This window comes from Phyllostomus discolor, chromosome 7, assembly GCF_004126475.2.
Source record: "Phyllostomus discolor isolate MPI-MPIP mPhyDis1 chromosome 7, mPhyDis1.pri.v3, whole genome shotgun sequence".
NCBI lineage: Eukaryota > Metazoa > Chordata > Mammalia > Chiroptera > Phyllostomidae > Phyllostomus > Phyllostomus discolor.
Genome location: NC_040909.2, coordinates 7,178,879 through 7,196,188, shown reverse-complemented (window position 1 = coordinate 7,196,188; position 17,310 = coordinate 7,178,879). Strand labels below are relative to the sequence as shown.

The 17,310-nt window shown below is 52.8% G+C and overlaps 1 protein-coding gene across 1 annotated transcript in view; it reads left to right on the top strand.

Annotated features, from left to right (window-relative positions):
- The first annotated feature begins 921 nt into the window (after window positions 1-921).
- LARS2 (leucyl-tRNA synthetase 2, mitochondrial) overlaps window positions 922-17,310 on the top strand; it is a 107,828-nt gene continuing 91,439 nt past the window's right edge. The window contains 4 exon segments of the mRNA XM_028518471.2: window positions 922-961; window positions 4,419-4,671; window positions 10,460-10,558; window positions 10,560-10,589. Of these exon segments, the coding sequence (XP_028374272.1) occupies window positions 4,438-4,671; window positions 10,460-10,558; window positions 10,560-10,589 (363 nt within the window). The 5' untranslated portion in view covers window positions 922-961; window positions 4,419-4,437.

Genomic DNA, 17,310 nt, shown 5'->3' with positions numbered 1-17,310 from the left:
TTCCTTCAGCTCTGGGAGCGTAGACGCGGAAGGCGAATAGTAATGTGATGAATTTTGTTTCCTAGAGGTACAATTGATTTCAGCCCTGCAGAAAAAGATGGCTCCCAAACATTACTTTTGCTTGTCCTAGAGGATATCAACCCCTTTGCATAATTAGGAAATTGGTTTCAGTATTCCTGATTGGCCACATGTATGTGTTCTTCAAAATCTGTCAGACAGATTTTTGCCTTTTTTAAAAATTATGCGTTAACACCGCTGGTCCTTTGTAATTCGTTCATCAATTCATTGATGTATTTGTAGAAAGGAACCCTTGCCAGCGTGGGTGGGGGAGGTTTCAGGGTGGGAGATAAACTCCTCCAGGAAAGCGGGTGTGTATGTATCATGCTTTCCTGGCTCCCAGCCCTCCTACCAGCTGAGGAAGTATACTTTATCTCCAATCAAAGCCAGGTAATCCCCCTCCTGGGGCTCCTAGATCTCGGAATGTGGCGGAAGAAGATGCTTTAACCGACCTGTGGCCCCGAAAGCATTGAGATTGAGAGACCTGACCAAGCCCAGTGGGGGACTGTAGCCGGGATTTGAACCTGACCTCAGGACTCCTCCAGCGCTCTTTATACCACCCGCCGCTTAGTTTATTCCGAGGCCACAAAACTGGGGGCTCTCACACGCCTGCTGCAATTGTTAATAATTCGACACCCAAGGTGTCCAGAGTTTTGGCGAGACAAGCCGTGGGGTACGACTGGGTCAAAGGAAAGGGCTTGGGGAGGTGGGGTGATCCCTGAGTTCTGGGGGCGGAGCCTGCAGAGGCCGCGGAGACAACCCCGCCCCATGGGCGGTGGGAAGTCGGAGACTAGGCGGAGCTCCGCCCCCGTCTGTCTGTGTCAGTGGCAGTGCTATCCATAAAGTTGTTGTTGTGCCAACATGGCGGCGCCCATGGAGACAAGCTGAGCCGTGTTCGCCTAAGGTGGGAACCGAGGCGTTTAAGGAGCCGCAGGCCTGAGCCTGTGAGCAGGTAAACCTCTCACCGGGGCTCAGCGGGGCGAGAGACGAGGCCGGATCTCATCTTCCCCGGACCCGGAGGTTCCAACTTGTTGGGAGCAGGAAGGGAAGGTGCTGACTGGGTTAGGTGGTCTCGTCCCTGTGCATTTTCCGAACTGGGAAAGTCTCCGAGATCCGGGTCTTCAGACCCTTTCAGCTCCAGACCTCGTTGATAGCTCTGGACCCTTTCCCTTAAAAACGCACGTGTGCACAGAGATTTGTATTCAAGTTCCTCCCCCACTGCCCCCCTACCCCAGCTGGTCCCTGGATCTTTGCTTCCTGGGTCGGGGGTTTGGACTCAGTTAAAAGCCATCCAGTGCATCTCTGGTCCACAGGTCATCGCCACAGCATGTTAGGGCTCGAAGGTCCTCAGAGGTCATTTGAGTTTACCGCTTGCCTTGAGAAGCTGAGGTTCCAGAAAGGAAATAACTTCCCTGAGGTCATACAGGGAATTAGTAGTAGCCAAAGCTCAGATCTGTATCATTATTATTTTTATTTTTATTTTTATTATTTTTATTTAGTCTCCAAACTTGGTTCCTTTAAGATTCATTTCCCCAGGTACATTCTCACACACTTTCTTTTGAGCTCACCCAGATGCCTTCAAGTGCTACCCCTGTGTGTTCTTTCTTGTCTTCTAGTCTCCTAGGTCTCCTGTCCATACATGATTGTCAGTTTGAGTCCTGTTCGCAGGCCCCTCCCTCCCATGGTAACATGCTACCACCCCCGCCGTTCTCCTAAGACTTAACCTTAAGCCCCACGTGAGGTTGACTGGAGGTCAGGGCTGCCTCTGAAAGAGGAGTGGAGTAGTGAGGATTGATGCTTTGGAAGGAACTGGGTAAGACAGAGATGAGGAAGGAAGAAAGCTGCCAAAATGATCATAAATACAAAGCACAGGCCACACCTCTTACCTTTGTCCTATGGGCTTGGTCCCCTAGTAAAATGGCTGCACCTGAGGTCAGGAAGAGGCGATGCCCGTCAGGGCTTTGGTGGTCGAGTGGCTTTGGGAGAGCAGGGCCCGGGAGGTAGAGGAGGGGAGCTGGGCCGAGTGCCAGGAAGTTCTATAATAAATCAGGCTCTGAGTACACTACGTGTTGAGTCTTGGGGATGCTCCAACACACAGAGTGTGAACTTTTCTTAGAGCCTTGACACATTTTTCCGTATTGCTCCCCAGAGACGTAGAATCCATTTACATCCCCACCAGTGCTGTATAAAAATGCACAATTGTTTTGGTTTAATAGGCTTTTATCAACCTAATAAGCAAATATTTCATTGCAGTTTTAATTTGCAGTTTTTGATTAATTGTCAAGTTGATATTTTGCATGTATTTATTAGCCATTTGTACTTTTTCTTTGTTCATTTTTTTAAAAGATTTTATTTATTTTTAGAGAGGGAAGGGAGGGAGAAAGAGAGAGAGAGAAACATCAATGTGCGGTTGCTGGGGGTTATAGCCTGCAACCCAGGCATGTACCCTGACTGGGAATCAAACCTGTGACACTTTGGTTCTCAGCCCGCGCTCAATCCACTGAGCTACGCCAGCCAGGGCTTCTTTGTTCATTTTAAAATAGGTTTTTAATGTTTCTCACCTTATATGTAGCTCTATAGAGTAGGATAAGCTTTTTTTGGTTGCAATTTTTGCAGTTTTCTCTCGGCTTATTGTTTACTTTCTCATTTTGTTCATGGTGTTGTTGATATACAGATGTTTTAGATTTTAAGAGAGATTAGTAATGTTTTCCTTCCTGAATTCTTCCATTGCTTTTATTTTCAGGATAGAGCATCCTGCAGCCTGAAAAGAATTACTCAGTACTGACCTACAGGGTGGGGCAAAAGTGTGTTCACAGTTGTGAGAACATGAAACACAGTTTATTCTTGCATTATTATTTATTAATTATTGTATTGTTTTGCATATGAACAACTGTAAATGTACTTTTGCCCCACCCTGTACATTTTTGTCTTGTTTTATGGTATTTTAAAAAATTCTTTAATCTGTATGGAAATTACTTTGGTTTATGATTTGAGGTGGGGGGGCTCTAATATGAATTTTACCATCGTTCATTGGATAATCTTTCACCCTTGTAATCTACTTGTTCTTTTTTCTTTATGAACTTTAAGGTCTTTTACATACCCAGATGTGTTTCAGGATTCTCTGGTCCATTGGTTTGTGTCAAGGAAAGGTTATTGGAAGTTATCGGTGAGCCAGGTATTGTGTCAACATTTTTAGGAAACTTATTCTTGTTGTTTAGACAGGGAATGTTGTTATGAGTTGTTTGCAATTTGCTTCATAATATAAGGAAGTTGCAGGGAGAGGATTAGAATTTTAAGGGAGCGCATGACCTTCACATTGCTCGTATCGGCTCTGTCTGCTTTCATTTGTCACTGTGGCTGACCAGCATTCTAACCGAAAGCTGGTGAGACTACAATTAAGGTCAGTTTTTATTTTTCTACTTTGTTGCTTCCCATTGTTTCTCTTCAAGAGAGTAGTCCCGTGTGTTCTTAGAGCATGCAATCGCCCATCTGTCTGTGCACCCTCCGCCAGACGGGAACTCTGTGCATCGTAAAGGTATGGAAAGGCCGTCTCAGCGAGCGAGCCATAAAATCCATGAATCCTATGGGTAGTTCTGATTATGTAGAAACCCACCCCCTAAAAATAAATGCAACCGCCTTAGTTCTACAAAGTGTCTATACATTAGGTCGGTCACGTGGAATTGCCGATACTCAGCTGATTTAAGACGGTTCACCAGGATGTCTGTCTGTCGTCACATCTGCTCACTCGAAAACAGCCAAGCCCAGCAGATGGGCAGGTGTTTTGTTTTGTTTGTTTGTTTTGGTCTGTTTCTGATTTCACCCCCAACGGAGCAAGAGGTGTTAAATGCAGTGAGAACTGCTGTGTGGAGAACTCGGGCAGACCAGCTCACTGGATGCAGACCCTGCGGTGCCAAGCTGCGTGAGGGTGACATGCATAATAAGCCTGTAGGGAGCCCTGTTGGTGTCGTTCGTGACCCAGTACCTTTGTGAAACCAGGCAGATCCTAGTCGCTATGGAGAACATCTTGAGAGAATCAAAGAAGATCAGCTTAGCGTGTCAGGTTCTTTCTTTCTTGGTCTTGAAAGATCTGTCGTGGGAACACGGTAGCCAAAGATACAAAGCCCCCATGGGAACCAATGGAGACCACCGCCTGGGCCAGCTCCTACCACAGCCTCGGACTGCACGGGAGGCAGCGGAGCCCCCTCCCCCCCTTCTCTGTAGTCCAACCTGGGGTCAGTCCAGCAGGCTCCACTTCCTGTCCTCCGGGACTCAGAAGAGCTCCAAGCATACCTTAGCTTGGCCTCAGGCTCGAATATCAGGGCTCTGGGCGGCTCACCCTTGCGCTTTCTGTCCTCCCTCAGGGCCTCCCGCCTTCTGGAGATGGCTTCCGCTTGGCGGAGACTGGGTTTCTGTGTCTGTGTCCTGAAAAGGCAGCTCCGTGGTGGCCCGGATGTCCTCAGCGGGGGAAGGAGAGCGGTGCCAGGATGTGCCCGGGGAATTTACAGTGCCACGGGGCAGTGGACGAGAGAGTATACGCTGCAGACCAGGAAGGATGTCGAGAAGTGGTGGCACCCGCAGATCAAAGACCAGGCCTCCAGAACCCCTGATGCCGATGTGAGTACAGGAGAGATTCTGAGAGGGTGGGGAGGAGGGGCTAAGGGCCCCAGAGTCCTCTGGGGTCAGACTGCTGGCTCAAGTAAGTTACTAAGTAGGTGACCTTGAGCCAAATGAGTGATCTCTCTGTGCTTCAGTTTTCTTACCTAAAGTGGACAGTGATGACAATGGTGCCCGCTCGCTGCCCCCCAGGGTGCTTGTGAGGGGTAAATGTAAGGGCACGAGGAGAGCGCCTGGGGCAGTTTCACCGCGGTGCGTGTGCACTCTGGCGTGGCATTAGGGGAGATTCGTGGAGACGAGACCATACCAGGTGTCAGGTGCTGGCCCGTTGCACGGCAGGGCAGCGCACGGGGATGCGGGAGGGTCCGATGTGAGACTCCAGAACAGACACCTGGGCCCCTCAGCTGTGGGACTTCAAAGCTATATATTCCAAGAAGTACCTGCCACTCCACTAGCGTGGCCTTGGCCTCCACCCTGTTCTGTTGCCTCAGCCTCACGGTTTGAAAGGTACCAGCCTTTCCTTCCCTGGTGTGATCTGGGGGCAGGGAGGGGGCGTGGGGTAGCAGGGCCCAGCTTTGCCCTAACGGCTGTCCAAGTAAGTGGACCGTGGGCATCTCTTCCGGGCACTTCGGCTCAGGGCTCCTCCCGAGCTAATTGTCTTGAGTACTTGGCTGTAGCTCGTTTCCATGGAGCGCGCTGCTGGAGGCGGCTCCAGCTCTGGGAGGCCAGCCTGCGGGGGGTGGGGGGACGGAGCAGGTTCAGATGCCTTAGCCGATGCCTCTCTTCTTGAGAAAATCTGGTGTTGAGAAAGATGTAGCGTGTAACAGGTGGGATGATAGGAAGGTCTGCATGCAATGCGCAGTGTTACACCGAAAGCTTCCCTTTCACGCATTAGGGGGTGCAGCGCCTTCGCGGCAACAGGAGCAGCCTCATCTAAACGTGTTTTGGAAACAGACCTCAGGGAGCAGCTCAGCTCTGAACCAGGGACTTGAAATGAGCTTTCTCTCCTTTTTTCCTTGTGGTTTTAGACTCTAATTGCGTGACTTTCAGACGTCTTGAAGTTGTAGCTTATTGATTTTGTGACATCTCCTTCTTCTTGAGCGTATGGTTTTAAAAAAATGAAATGGATCAAAATAAGCTGTGTGTCTATAATTGGGTCAACAGCTTTCGGGCTGTTGTGGGCGATCCCCCAGCGGCGCCCCCATCTGGGTCGGCATCCGGGAGGTGATTACGGCAGAGAATGCGCCTGATGGGGGGTCTGGAGCATGCGCAGTAAGACACTGGCTCTGCACCCCCCCAGAATTAGTTTGAATGTGGCGACATCATGTACCGCCTTGGTCCTCACATTGCTCACATTATCTGTCTCACAGAACTGTTTGAAGATCCAATGAGGAAATGTGACCGAACACAGTTTACAAACTGAAGGGTCATGTAAACAACCGTGCCAGAGGGTGGACGTGTGTGGTGTCAGGGACCGAGTGTCCGGCCCGACGCTGGTGCATTTGGGAGCATCTGTGATCGACCTCACTCTGGTATTAGATACATTTGAAACCCACCCCAATGAGTGTCTAGAAGTAGAATATTTTGCCATGATTATCCTAATCATCATCATCACAAAAAGAACTTCCACTTAATGAGCATATTACTATGCATCAGGCACCATCTGTCCATTGATTTCCTCATTTCATCCTGAAACGACCCTGAGGGAAGGCGATTTTATCCTGATTTTGGGGGCAAGCACCCCGAGGCCCAGAGGGAGGGTTGGCGGTTTGTGGAGATGCACAACCCACCTGCGGCATAGCCGGGGCTCAGGCCCAGACGCCTTTGCTCACAGGCTTGATTCCTGACCTCACACTCGCAACTTTCACCTGGAGCCTTCTTCTACCTCACCTCTGACCTGTCACCTTTGATCTACGGATTGTAAACTGAGTCTGGAAAGGTGGAGGGATTTGCCTGAGGCCTCACAGCTGGTGGCAGAGCGAGGCCGGGGGGGGGGGGGGGGGGGGGGGTGGGGGGCGAGGGGGGGCGGCTCTGGGCTCCCCTGGAGCGCCCCTTCTCTCTGTGCGCCTCCTGCTCCGAGACAGCTCGACAGCCCGCCCAAAGCCGGATCCACAAAGAGGCAGAACTTCTCTTTCTCCTTCTGGCGTCAGACGCTGGCAGAAAGAATGGGACCTATTTTTAAAGACTTATCTTTTCCCCATCGCTTCCCATCTTAATTTCTTTTAAAGGCTTAAGTTCCTACACTTTTACATAATTATGAAAATTTCCCTTTCAGTCTGATTCCTGCTTGGTTATAACAAACCCCCATCATTCCTTCTCTTCTTCCCGCCCACAGAGGGTGGGATGCATTCCCTTGTGGCAGAGGACCGGCACTTAATTCTCGCAGAAAGCAGAAGGCAGGGGCAGGCAGCAAGCCGAGTACCTTTTCTGCAGTAAAAATATTCATGAATATTAAAGGCTTTTACTAGCGATGCTTTTCTATATATCTTCTGTAAACCCTGTTTTGGTGTTTTGCTTAGCGACTATGTAATGAGTCACTTGATTTTACACAAATTTAAGCTTTGTTGGAAGACATACGGAAAGGAGATGCTAATGAAGTTATGTGTGGCAAATGTTGGGGGCAAGATTGATTGTTAAATAGACGTAATATAAAAAATAAGTAGATTACTACAGTAAAAACGAGGTGATTATAATAGAAGAAGAATGGGTTTAATGTAAAAGCTTGACAACGAAATACTAGAAATACTTTAAATCAAGGATTTTCTTTTCACCACCCCCCCCCGCCCCTGGGGCCCCAAGAACTCTGTGCCAGCCCTTTCCCCCGGGCCCTGAAAACGAGTAGGGTGCGTAGTTTGCTTATTTCCGACTCTGCCCCAACTGGAGGACTCAGGTCTCGAGCCTCCTTCAAGAGACTCGTTCACAAGCCGAGAATTACTTGTCTTCCTGAAGACCGTGGTTCCTGAGTCCCCGCTGGCTCTCGAGCCTCAGGTCCCACCCGCTCCCCTGAGGTCCTCCTGAGAGTCTTGGACCCGCGGGTTCCCGTGAAAGCGCGATGCCGGTGCTGCGGTGCCTCCATTTACATAAACCAGCAGCGCTCCCGGCTGCTTTTCCAGGCCGCACAGGCCAGTTCCGGACTCCGTATCGACCTCCTGCCCCCCTCCCCTCCTTCGGGCAGCCTGACTGGACTGCTTGTTGGCCATGGCTAGGGATGGGCAGGACAGAGGAAATTCCACTCTAGTCTGTTCTGTCACAGGTTAGTGGCTCTGATAACAGTTTGACTTCTGCCCTGGCTGGTGTGGCTCAGTGGGTTGAGTTCCGGCCTATGAGGGTTGCTGGTTCTATTCCCAGTCAGAGCACATGCCTGGGTTGCGGGCCAGGTCCCTGATGCGTGGGTCACCAGCCAGCAGTGACCATGGAACGCTGTGGATGGCTCGTCGAAAAACATGCGAGAAAAAATATGCACAGAGACAAACTAGTTTCTGTGGGGAAGTAGGGACGAAATGGCACCCCCCCCCCCCCCCCCCCCCCGCCAGTGGGGAGCGTGCCAATTTACCGTCCATACCTGCTTTTATTGGGCTCATTTTGCATAATAATTCAAAAGTACAGTACTCATCAGGGGGAAGTAAGGAACTATAGAAAACAAGGAACTCTGCTGGTCTATTTTGAGTCAGGGTCAAAGAGCTGTAAGACTTTGAGGAACAAACTAACTTCCTCCTTGGACCCCTCTCATTCAGCTGAGAGCATTCTAAACAAAGAAGGTTTCACAGTAATTTACATGTTCTTTCTTAGGCCTGATCACCCGGGGAATCCGCTCTTTTCAGCACAGAGCTGCACCACCCTGTCATTGTTTCAGGCTTAGGTGGAGCAAGGGAACTAAGGCAACCAAGAGATAAGGAGATTTTCTCCCAGACGATGAGAACTCAGGCTATGTCAAAGCCGAGGAGCGAGGGTCTATCACCCCCTTTTGCTGCAGCCCCCCAAGTCCTTCTTTTGGGGGGCCTCCCAAAGTGATCGTGCCTGTCTTAGGTCGTTCCCCCTTGGGGAATCTACCCGTCTTTGGCTAACCGACCAACCTTTTTGGGGTTCATTTTGTGAATAAAGCAGCAGAAGCAGCTTTCCTGCCAGGGAGATAAGCTTCTGTCTCCTTGCTGGCTTACAGTTCCAAGGGCGTTCCCTTAGCCTTAACCTAGGCGGGGGTTTCAGCTCCTGATACCAGTCAGGGCAGTTCCCAACAGGTCCCCAGTAGGGGGCGCATGAGAGGCAACCACATATTGATGTTTCTCTCCCTCTCTTCTGCTCTCTTTAAAAATAAATAAATAAGTAAAATCTTAAAAAAAAAGTAAAACAAAGTTTGACTTCTTTGCTGATGGAAGCTGAAAGCAAGGGCTCAGATGAGATTTCTGTTTTTTCTAGTTTCTCGTTTCTCCTGCTCCCCCGGCTGCCGTTGGCTGTGTCGGTACCAGTCACACACATAGGAGCAAGAAGCACAACATTCCCCCAACACGGACACAAGGCAGTGGTTATGAATATCCTGTTTTTGCGTTTTTTTTTTATTTGCCTGGGGAAGCCAAGCCTGAGAGAACTCTGGGAGAGCCCTCGGCGGGGAGTAAGGGCAGAGAGGGAGAGCCAGACGGCAGAAGTGGCTGAAGCAGGTCCAGCACCAGACGGTCCCGACCCCTAGTGACCAGGCAGAAGCAGCTGCCCGCCTTTCTTCAGAGGGGCGCCTTCTTCCCATGGGCAGGGGCGGGCAGTCCTTCCTGCTGGGCAGGATCTGTGGGGTTTGCTGGGGAAAAGGCCCCGTTTTCATTACGGGAGCAGTGTGAACAGAATAAATAACCCGCCTTCATTTATCCAGTGGTTACTAAACTTTGTGGGCGGGGGGCGGGAGTGGGGGAAAGAGATGATTAACACAGCCCTCACCCTTGGGCGACAGGTCCCCACCGAGGGGTCTGTGAAATGACCACCACCTTCCTCCGGGGCCCCCCTGCTGGTGCGCACGGACTCGGGCCCCGCACTCGCCACTCACCGATGGAGGGCGTAAGGGGCCCGGGTCGGCGCTCCCACAAGGGCCTCCTGCCCTGTGCTCATTCTCGAGGGGCGGGGCGCACGGACCGTTTCCCGTGTTTCCCACGGTGAGGCTGCATCTTGGAAGCCGGAGCGTTAGTAACCCCGGCCTGCGGCTGCCTGCAGACCCACCTGCGGGAGACCACAGCCCTGCCCTTTCCTCGGCTACAGTTTTTCTCCTCCCCATTTCACTTTTTCTGTTCGAAGATAAGCCCGCAGCACAGCGGAGAAACCCAGGACCCCAACCAGTGCCTTCAGATACCGGAGTTACCTACTGCTAAGGCCACGTCTGCCTGCAGCTCCGGGGACTTCGGAAGGGGCTCATTTTCGGGGCCGTCACACCTGGGGTTCACTGTCGCTTCCGTGAATTACACGCATGTGCGCTAGAGCTGCATTCGGAAAACATCCAGTTCTCTCTAAGACCTAGATGGAAGCTGTCTTAGAGAGAAGCTTTTAAAGGAGGAAAAAAGCAGATTAAAAATATAGATGAGTAATTAGCACTTTGGGGGTGTACGGCCTATTTTGGACATTCTTTTAGCTCAAACCAGGGCTTTGAATTTGGATGTGGACATTTCTGTCAGCTTGTAGCACGGGAGCGGTTTTTTGCAAAAGGACCTTCTCGCGGTGGCTACCTTCAGGCGCGCGCCCACTGCTCTGTGTGGGCAGGTTCCCAGGACACGCTTAGTAAACACACTCCCTGTCGTTTTCTGTCCTCCTCTCCTAGAGGTCCAAGCCCAAGTTCTACGTGCTCTCCATGTTCCCCTACCCTTCCGGCAAGCTGCACATGGGCCACGTGCGCGTGTACACCATCAGCGACGCCATCCGCGCGGTTCCAGAGGATGCGAGGGATGCAGGTGAGTTCGGGTGCCTCACCCGGGACCACCGGAGCGCCATGAGGCGTGCTCAGGGCATACGGAGAAACCCACTCATTCAGCCAAGAGGAGATGAGCGGGTCAAGGGGTCTAAATGGTAATGAAACAAAAAAATGCCAAAAAAAAAGATGAGATTAGCTTTGAAGATAAACGTGAACAGCTCAGTGTGTCTGGTGAATCGGAAGGCATTGTAGTAAAGCGTCTGGATTAATTAATTAGTTAATTGGTGGGCGGCCGCCGTGTGTTGGGTGTTGTGCTGGGGATGGAGGTGGGTGGGGCGGGGTAGCCACAATGTGGGTAGCACATGGGTCTCCCCAGGAGGGGTTCCCCGTCTTGTGGGGGTGCAACGTGAAGAGAGAATCACTGTTGAGGGGGATGGGTCCAGTAGTATAAATGTGGATGGAGGGCTGTGACTAGGAGTGGGGCCACAGGGAAATGCTTCTCTTTGTATTTGATCTTTTCTGTGTTGTCTAGTCAGTGTGGATTTACTTCATAATGGAGTAGGTAAAACTTCTGCAAGGAGAGAATATTTGGGGAGTGACAACTCGGGGGGAGTTGGGAAAGGCTCCGCTGAAGAGGGGCCACCTGACCTAGCTCTGGGGGCGAGGTGAAATTTGCTTTTTAGAAAGTCTTATTTATTTTTAGAGAGAGAGGAAAGAAAGGGAAGGGGAGGGAGAAAAATATCAACATGTGAGAGGTACTTGGACTAGTTGCCTCTTATACGCCCCCAACCGGGGACCTGGCCCACAACCCAGGCAGGTGCTCTGACTGGGAATTGATCCAGCGACCCTTTGGTTCACAGACCAGCGCTTAATCCCCTGAGCCACACCAGCCAGGGCTGCCCTTTACTCGTTAGTGACCCATCTTTAACTACACAAAGAGAGGCAGGCTCAAAGAGGGCCTGAGAGCATGGACCAGGGAACCAGACGGCCAGGGTTAGAGTGCCGGCTCTTTACACTTCCCATGTGACCTTTGACTAGGTCCTTAACTTCTCTATGACCTCGTTTCTCTCCTGTGCAAAGTGGAGATCCAGTAGTACCCTGACAAGGATTCAAAGAGGAGGATGACTGTGGGGCACTCAGCACGTACCCGGCACGTGGTGGCAGCACAGCCGGGGCCGGGCTGGGGTCTGCTCAGCCCAGGTCCCGAGAGCCCCTGCGCGTCTCTGTGCCCGACTCCGTGTTTCTGAGTCACCGAGTAGCTGGAAATCCAACGTGTTGGGGGTTTCCGCACCATGGAAACCAGCGAGCACCACAGCTCAGGGCGTTTCCCCCCAGGGTGGGGGGTGGGGGTGGGGAGGCCACTGCTGGTCAGTAACGGGCTCTCCCGCTTGCTGGGCTGAACCGGTCTGGGCCTGTGCAAGCCGCATCCGCCACCTCCCCGTCCTCTGTAAAGACACTCTTCCAGAAAGACAAGTGCATCCTTGTCACAGTCGGTGTGAAAATTTATGCCGGAATGATACTGGCAGCGAGAAGCCTCCCTAAAAAGGAAGTCAGGTCTGGGTGCCTGTTCGTCCCGGGAAGAGTCAGTGACTCCAGACGCTCAGACGCAGAGGCTCGAGTTCTGCACGGAGACGGCCCCCAGGTGCTGGTCTCCCTGGTTTATGCCAGATGTCACTTCCCCCAGGCAGCGCCCTCCATCTTCCCGCTGTGTTCATTAGAAAGGGGCGCTGGGGAATGAATTGGCTCTTTGCCCGAAGTATAATTCTTGATCTAACTGTGACTCCTCAACTAGATTTTTCTTCTTTTTTTTTTTTTTACTCATCCAACTTGTCTTAGACAATTTGCAAATGCAGGCAGATCGCTGAAGATTAAGCCTTTACAGAAAAACTGTACATTTATGGTAAAGAAGGGGAAGCCCGTTAGCAGATAGGTGGTTTGGGGGGGTTGGTGTAGACGGGCTTCTAACACCCTTGGGTGGAGGAGGGATTACAGAGAAAGGTCAAGGCGGAGCCCAGGCCCAGAGGGACCGGGGCCCCTGCAGGCAGCTCAGACCCAAAGGACAAGACACGGAGTCACCTGCAGCGACAGAGGCCCAGGGTCGGGCTGGCTCCCGGAGGTGGGCAGCCTGGGCTCGAACCCCGTCCCACTGCGTTCCAGCTGAGCGACCCTGCACAAGTCACTTAATGTCTCAGAACCCCCTCCCCCATCTTTGCAGTAGGGACAGTAGCAGCTCCTTCCTCGGGGGCTGTTGTGCAGGTTAAGTGAGTCAGTGCCCGTGTGCCTAGCACACAACCATCCCCTCAGCCGTGGTAACTGTGACTCCCACGTACACTGATCTGAGTTCCTCTGGGAGGCCATTCACCGCCGTCGAGTAAGTGAATCCCGTTTCTCTCTAGTCTGGAGCATGCTGGGTGATGTTTTTTTTTTTTTTTTTTAAGATTTTATTTATTTTCAGAGAGGGGGGAAGGAAGGGAGAAAGAGAGAGAGAGAACATCGATGTGACAGAGAAACATTGATCATTGCCTCTTAGGGACTGAACCCACGACCCAGGCACGTGCCCTGACCAGGAATCGACTGACGACCTTTCGCTTTGCAGGACGATGCCCAGTCCACTGAGCCACACGGGTCAGGGCGACAGGATGTGTTTGTAATGCACGTCCTGCTGTATCCATTCGTAAACATCCTGTGTGCACGAGAGATTCCGACGTGTACTTTTCTGCAGCGTGTCCGTCTGATGTCAGTGTCACTTGGGCCCCATTCTCTGAGAGCACCATGTGTCGCTTCTCCCCTGTTGTTTGATGGTGCTCCCCAGGGACAGCCCACAGCTGGAGCGTTCTTTTTGGGGGGTTCTGAAATGACAGATGCCGTTTCTGGAACGTGGTCAGCACGGTTCAGGTCTTCGATTCTTTGTGTCAGTTCGAGCGTTTCGCGGTGAGTTGGGCCGTCCCACCTCGGATGCTGGTCTGGACCGCCGCCTTTTTCCCCTCCGTCCACTGTCTCTGGGTCGTCTCATCCATCTTCCGTGGTTTGAATAGTGTGTTCTTAAAGGCTATAAACATTTCCAGCACAGAGGTACAGAGGACCTCATCCAAATGCTTGGACTGGCCGTCCCAGTGTAATAGATGTTACCAGTTATTCATATTCGCCTCTGCTTTTTTTTTTTTTTTTTTAATGTTGCAGGTACTTTTGTGCCTCTCCACGGTCGGTCGGACTTCCGTCCTTCGATTCAAAGTAACCTCTGTGCGAAGGCCGTGTGTGTCCTGGCCTTCCTGCTCTCATGCGTTCACACTCTGTGCATTGTCTGAGGATACACACACACACACACACACACACACTTCTGTGCAGTCGTGTGTGTTTAATTTTATATCAGAGATAGCTTATTTAATACTTGGCATATTTTTTCCACTCAGTATTTGTTTCAAGATTTATCCTCTTTTTCTAGAGTTAGTTCATCCGGTCCAAGTACTGTCCAGTTGTGGCCGTGGTCACAGACCCATTCCCACATCCATGGAGTTTTAGGTTGTTTCGGATCACGGCTCCCCCGAGCGTCATGTCCTGGACTCACTGGGTCAGCTTGTCAACTGCCCCCCCGCCCAAGGTTGGTGCTGACTCAGACCCCCACCGGCAGCGAATGACGTGTCCTACTGCCTAAAGGTTTTGACGTCACTTGTTAGTGTTAGACTCTGACCTTTGCTAATTGGGGAGACAGGAAAGGGTATCTGATATCTGATTGTGTTTTTAATTCCCGTTCTCCTGAGTCCTGTCCTAGTGCCGCTGAGATATTCTCATGTCTCTCTCAGTTTCCTCTGCTCTGGTGGGCTGGCCCACAATGACTTGCCAGCTTCTCGTGGGTGGTCTGTCTCCCTCCGTGTTGCTCTGCAAGACTTCTCTGTATGGTCCGGGATATCGGTTCGTGGTTTGCTAGCATCGCACATACCTTCTCCCAGTCCGTGGTGTGCCTGTGTGCTTTGAGCCCAGCCAGACCGCAGATCGTCAGTGAAGACTGAGAATGGGCGAGAGCGAGGACTTGGAAAGTTCCGGCGTGTGTGCTTCTACTTTGGTTTCCTCCCGTAGCAGCGGGTCAGTTGTGCAAAGGAGGGAACTGAGGTGGGAGTGTGAGGGGTCTCTGTGCCCGTGTGTGGGGAGGCGCCTGACAGCCTGGATCGTCGCTGCTCTCTGGGGGGAAACTGGAGTCACGGCCGCGGACCAGACACACACGTAGATCCCACATGGACTTTACGAGTGGACGGGGTGGCGACTTGGGGGTGATAAACTCATCGATCAGGAATGGAGGGCTTTCGCCAACAGCAGTGGCCTACCTGCCTCCCACCTCACAGCTTCATGGCAAGGGTCACGTGAGATGAGCCAGGAGAAAACCCAGGGTCACGCGAGATGACTCGGAGGCGATTTCCCGGTGCGGCCCGGTTGGCCGGAGCCATGGTGTGGCCGTGCCGGGTTGGGGTATGTGAGCAGCAGCCGCTCGGGGCTCGGAGAGGCCGCGCCGCCGGCCGGTCCCTGGCACACTCACACGGTGTCTGGTGACACATTTGGAGCTCAGCACCATATGGTGACTTCGTTGTGTTTTCATCTGTTGTGTGCACAGATGGTTGGGAAATAAAATTGCCCACCTCCCACCTTGGCCGGTCTCCCAGCACCTTCGGGGCCAGAAGCGGGGGATTAAGGCACGCCCCTGCCACGTCCCCCGCACAGACTCAGCTCACGGGCCTTAGCCGAGAAGCACCGTAGCACCGCTGGTAGACCCTCTGCTCCGGCCTCTCTGCCGTTTCCCCGCGGAGGAGGAGGGACACGGAGGCCACGTGTCTGGCCGCCGCATGATCACACTGTCATCACCTGTGAATACCAGGCAGGGAGGGGGCTCCTTAGCAAGTGAGCTGTCGTTCATCGCGTGCGGTTCATCCGTTCCGGTTTGCCCGTCCACCAGCAGGCGTTTGCGAAGAGCCGGGCGTGCAGAGCACGGCACCAAGTTCTCAGATCTCCAGATCTCTGCGGCGTCTGGAAGGAGAAAGTGCATTTCTGGAGCTTATGGCCTCCACGTGATCTGAGGAGGAGAAGGAACTGGAAGGCGGCCTATGTCCCTGCCCCTCACGGCCCCCCATGTTCCCACGGGAGGCCCCCTGCTCGGGCCGGGGCAACCGTCGCCGGGATGTTTTTCACCCTGAAGTGGCCCCCTCGCCTTTGATTCCCGATCCGTAGTCACAGTGGGTTATTACACTTGCTAAACACCATTGAACTTTGCGGTTCTCATTTCTTGGAAGTAAAGTGCTTAATTCTACTCCAGAAAGCCACGGCCCTCTCTGGAATAGCAGGGTTTGTTTTTTTTTTTTTTTGAGAAGCAGTAACCATGGTTGCTGTCAGTTAGAAGCTGAAGTGGTTTCAGATGGAAAGTTTGTTTTTCTGGCCAGAGGGAGTTGGGGGGCTCTCCGGCCATCCTGTGCGTGCCTCTCGTGGGAGGGCAGCCCGGCCCCTGCCCCGGCCTCCTGGCCTCTCTCCAGGGTCGTCCGACTCCACTTGTTCCTCCTTCTGTACCTTTGTTCTTTTATTTTCCTCCTTCTGAGAAAGAAGCATTTTAAAAGTGAACATAAAATCTCACGGTCCCCCTTTAGAATATAGGAGCCTTTGAAAGGCGGCAGCAGCCCCCTCGGACCACCCCTTCTCACCAGGCCCTGCTGGGGGTCCCTCCCTGGCATTTTCCAGCGTTTGCCCCCGAGGAGCACTGTCTGTGTGTCGTCACAGGTAGTGGTGCCCTCTCCCGGTCTCTTCTCCTAGCCTGCTGCCATCCATCCTGCCTGACAGCCCTGAGAGGCCACAGCTCCGCCCAGAGGGGGTTGGGGGAGGCAGCAGGGTGCGCTGTGGTCAGGTGTCTGTGTCCACTGCGCTGGAGGCCGGCCCAGACCCCCGCTCCCAGGTCCTCGGCTCCTGGCCCGAGCTGGTCAGGGCTCCAGGGCCCCGATCCCTGGGTCTGCTCCTGGTCAGTAGTGGTCCCGACGCCTCTCCAGTGTCAAGAACCCTGGGAGGCTGCAGTCCTGCTGGTGTTCCCGGGCCGGGCCTCGGCCAGGTTGCTGTCAGACCGTCCCCCGCTTTGCTGTGGGTGGCAGAGGGACAGACCCCCGCAGGCCACGCTTCCCAAGCTCTGGTGCTGGCCGGCCTCTGGCTGGTTCTGGCTGATGAGAGGTTCTGGCAGAACTGCAGGCGAGAGTCCAGGCGAAGGCAGGGCATTTCTCTCCGGCTTAGTGAGGGCCCCCTGCATCACCCAGCCCCATCTGGGCGGGCCTGCTGGCTTCAGCTCCCGCACCTGACCTCAGCCTTGAGCCCCTCGAGCACTGCTCCCTCTCTCCCTGTCTCCTGTCCAGTGGGGGTGGGGGTGGGGGAGCAGGGTCCTGCTCTCGGGAAATCCTGGGTGGTGTTGCTGTCCGCTTGGCTTCTCACTCACTTTTCAAAGACTTAGAATATCTGTTAGAAGCAGCACTGGAAATGATGATTTTTCACACTCTGGAAGTTTGTTTTATAGATTTGCAGCTCCCAGCCGCCGGGACTTTCTCCTGATTCCGTTCTGCAGGAAGCGTTCTGCCGACAGCATCCGAGAAGAGGTTAAGTCCTAGGGACCTGAGAGGGCTCGGGCGGCCCTGGCACAGAAATCCAGAGGCCGGGGAGTCTTCGGTTTTTGTTTTAGAACAGATCGCCTCGCTGGCACACGTTTCTTGTGGAGCGGTGACAGGGTTAAACCGCGTCGTGGTAACAGG